Raw genomic sequence first — 4093 nt, forward strand, 5'->3', positions numbered from 1 at the left:
ATTAGGGTTGGGAACTCGGGTATTTATACTTGAACAAGGTCGGTGTTTGGGACATACGGGATTGATATTGGGAGAGGTGTGGGATAGATTTTGCAGGTAAACTATCCCAAGAAGATAGAATTTGAGATACGAGACGAGATGGAATTTCCATCTTCTTGTTTTAAGACAACAGTGTACTATATATAGAGAAATAGAAAGTGTAGCTACAAGAAACCATTACAAACCCAAGTGACATTACAACTGAGAAAAAACTTGATACGGCTAAAGCTATTAGACAAAGAAACTGGAGCAGACGACTTGTTGCAGTCTTGCATCAGACGAAGAAGTCAGATGCTACTGATTTGGAAAAGTGCGTCTTGGAGTCTGAAATCAGAGGCAAAAGTCATAACCTCAATCAGAGCTAAAATGCTGATTTGAAGATGGGAAGAGCAAAAGCATTGTAGAACCTCGTGTGTGATGTGGTCGTTTCAGTAAACTTTAAACGAACCAATCAAAGTTTTCTTGTGAAAAACCACCTCCATCCTAAAGTAATAAGCAAAGTGTTGTGGGATAGAGAAAACAGGGCTAACAACTTCAGATAAACAAGCAGAATGATCATAGGCTTTTGAGCGAGAAGCGAAATGACGTTGTTGCTGGGAAAGAAGAGCCGACTCGAAAAAAATCTCGGCAGGACAAACAGAATTCTCTCTGAAAATCACATTATTCCAAAGCTTCCATATTGCAAACAAAGTAAGAGGAAATTGCAAAAGTAGGAAGGCATTACCGTCTGAAAAGCGAGTGAGGTAGATCAGGAAAATTGAAACCAGTCGGAAAAAGAGGTATGTGAGCTTAATTCTGCACGAATTCTAAGAAGACTGACAGCCCAAATGCGTTTGACAAAAGGACAGTCAGGGAACAAGTGACCTAAAGTTTCAGGGTCTTTAAGACAAAAAGAACAGTTTGGAGTAACAAGCATACCTCTGCGAATTAAAACATCAGCAGTAGGTAAGATACCATGAACAATTTTCCATAGAAAAAGCTTAATATGTGTTTGACAGGGAAGGCGCCAAATCAAAGACTAGTTAAATTCCCTTTTAGCACGTGAATGATGAGAGGCAGGAGAGGTTGAGCAGTTGTGTTGAAGGAACGAGTAACCAGAACTAGATGAGTATCTTCCGTCTTCAGTGAATTTCCAATAAATGAAGTCGTCCATAGGTTCAGGTGGAAGTTCTAGTGCACAAATATTTCTAGCGGTGATCGAGCCAAAAAAGTTAAAAACATTTTGCTTATTCCACTAAAACGAAGCAAGAAGAAGCTCTGCAAAACTGATAGAGTGTGTTTGGAATAGACACTTTAGACACGGCTTTGTACCAAGAATCTAAGCATCATTCCGGATATTAATCAAGTTTCCATTACCAAATTTCCAAGCAAAACCATCCCGAAGAAGATAAGTATTTGTAACAACAACTTTCCATGCGAAAGACGCAGAGGAGTATTTTGAAACTTTTTCTGGTGTAGGAAAGTCATTATGGTATTTTGCTCGTAGGACAGAAGAAATAAGGGAGGAATGCTGATGATGGCAACGCCAAAATGTCTTGGCTAACAAAGCTTGACTAAGAATATGGGCATTTTTAATTCCAAGACCCCCCGTCTGACTTTGGCAGCTGCGAAATATCCGGAGACAACCAATGCTAGGCACGCATGTTTATAGATTGTTTCCACCAAAAAAGGTCGATTAAGTAGTTTATTTTTGTGGTAACCCGAAGAGGGACCGGAAGGATAGAGGCCCCATGCGCAATTGATGCAATGAGAATAGAGTATATAAGCAGCAGCTTAGAAGGTTGGGAAAAATTAGCAGCACCCCAAGAAATAATTTTTGTTGAGATCTTATCTAATAGAAACTAAACAGCTCCGGTTTTCCTTCTCCCGAGATCAATTGGAACACCCAGGTAAACACCAAAATTCTGTTGCGAAGGTACTTTTAAAATTTTTTTAACATGGTCTCTGAAATCGTCAGGTGTGTTGGGACTAAACTTAATATAGGATTTCTGATGATTAATCATCTGGCCTGAGATAGTACTGAAGGAGACCAAGATATATCTTAAGGACTCACAGCTAGACGAAGATAAGCGGAAGCACAGAAGAGCATCGTCAGCGTATAATAAATGAGAAATGGATAGGCTATTTTTGGAAAGTTTGATACCTTCAATAGTCCCTTCTGATTCCGCCTTAATAATCATAAGAGAAAGGATTTCCATGCAGAGAATAAAAAGGTAAGGTGAAATAGGATCACCCTGACGCAGTCCACATTGAGGAAAAAAACGAACGGAAGGAGTACCATTGATAAGCACCTGTAAAGAGACGGTTCTGACGCAGGTTTTAATAAGCTTTCAGAATTTTTTTGGAAAACCAAAAAGCTTAAGAACATGGAACAAAAATGGCCAGGAGACTCTGTCAAAAGCTTTATTCATATCAAGTTTGAGCGCTAAAAAACAACGAGTACCACTCCGTCGCGGGTTGATGTAAGAAAGAATTTCATGTCCAAGAAAACCGCTATCACTGATGAGTCGGCCAAGAATAAACGCGTTTTGATTTTGGCCGATAATACGATCAATAACCTTGCGAAGCCTGAGAGAAATACATTTTGAGGCAGCCCGGTAAATGACATTACAAAGACTGATTGGGCGGAACTGGGAGATACATTCTGGATTAGGAACCTTTGGTATAAGAACAATGTGAGTGTTATTCCAGGCTGGAGGTAGATGGCCATTGTTGAGAAACCCAAGAATGGATGATGTAATGTCCACATTTATGGTGTGCCAGAAGAGGTGGTAGAATGCAGGTGGAAAACCATCTGGTCCGGGGGACTTGTTAGGTTTCATATCAAAGAAGGCTTTTTTTACGTCAGCAGCTGTGAATGGCTGAGACAGATAAGACTGTTGCAAGTCATCCAGCTGGTGAAAAGATAAAGCTTCGAGTTCGGAGAAAGAATTTGTTGGCTGAGATGATGCAAACAACTTCTGAAAGTGATTCATAATTAAAGCATAAAGATCTGATTCAGAAGAGGTCCAGGACTCGGTATTATCTTTTAAGGAGATAATACGCAGCTTTTTCTGTCTTGCTTTAGCTCTGCTGAAAAAGAATGCAGTAGGAAGGCCATCAGTAAACTGGAAGTCGGATTTTGCACTTTGTTGCCAGAAGGAATGCTGGAGTTGGACATCATGCTCAGCAACCTTAAGATGTCTAAGATATTGAGAGCCCGAGATAGAGTCGTGAATTTGGGAAGCTGAGGCACATAAATCTTGTGAAAAAGAACTTCAATCAATCATGAACTCATGACGATTTTGGATAATCTAATTGAGAATACCAATACGAATTTGTCCAAGTTTCTTGGTAACAGAGGAAGCAACTGGAGCATAAGAAAAGCTATGCCAAATAGACGAAACAAGTCTTTGGATATCAGCGTGATTGAGACGCTTTTTTGGTTTCTTGAATCGGGCAGATAAATCTAGTACAATAGGGGCATGGTCCGACAAAAAGATGAAGAGATTTTGAATATGAGCTTCAGGATAAGTGAGAAGCCAGTCTTGTGAAGCATATCCACGATCAAGACGTTCTAAAATAAGGTTCGAGGATTCTATTTTATTTGCCCAAGTATATTTAGGCCCTGAGAAAGGAAGCTCACAGAGATGGGTATTAATTCTCCAATCAACGAAGGCATTCCAGCCAGTAATGGTGGATAAGCCTCCAATTTTGTCGGAATATTGTTCAATTTGGTTGAAGTCACCAATCATATACAGCGGAGAATAAACCGAACAAAGCTGCTTCATATCATTCCAAAAACTTGCTTTAAGTTCATTACAAGTCTCACCATACATAAAAAGAGCAAACCACACAAAGCTCAAATTATGATCTACTCCCTCCAATTTTCTTTTAACTTCCCCTTTCTTTTGGGCACAAAAATTAAGAAAGGGGAAGAAAGAATGAATAAAGTAGAATAAAGTATTGTAAGTTGAGAAATTTATAGGAGAGAGAAAATAATAAAGAATGAATAATGAATAAAGAATAAATAAAGTAATGTGAGTTGTTGATTTTTTAGGAGAGAGAAATAAAA

The 4093-nt window shown here is 39.1% G+C and overlaps 1 protein-coding gene across 1 annotated transcript; it reads right to left on the reverse strand.

Moving 5' to 3' along the window:
- Window positions 1-467: 467 nt before the first annotated feature.
- Window positions 468-3809, reverse strand: LOC141627699 (uncharacterized). The gene is made up of 4 exons (XM_074440924.1): window positions 3347-3809; window positions 2598-3265; window positions 2183-2330; window positions 468-766 (listed from the first exon to the last, which is right to left on the reverse strand). Exons 1-4 carry the CDS (start codon window positions 3807-3809, stop codon window positions 468-470), a joined length of 1578 nt encoding a protein of 525 aa, XP_074297025.1.
- Between the last annotated feature and the right edge of the window lie 284 nt (window positions 3810-4093).

The sequence above is a fragment of the Silene latifolia genome, chromosome Y (assembly GCF_048544455.1).
Source record: "Silene latifolia isolate original U9 population chromosome Y, ASM4854445v1, whole genome shotgun sequence".
In the NCBI taxonomy this organism is placed as follows: domain Eukaryota; kingdom Viridiplantae; phylum Streptophyta; class Magnoliopsida; order Caryophyllales; family Caryophyllaceae; genus Silene; species Silene latifolia.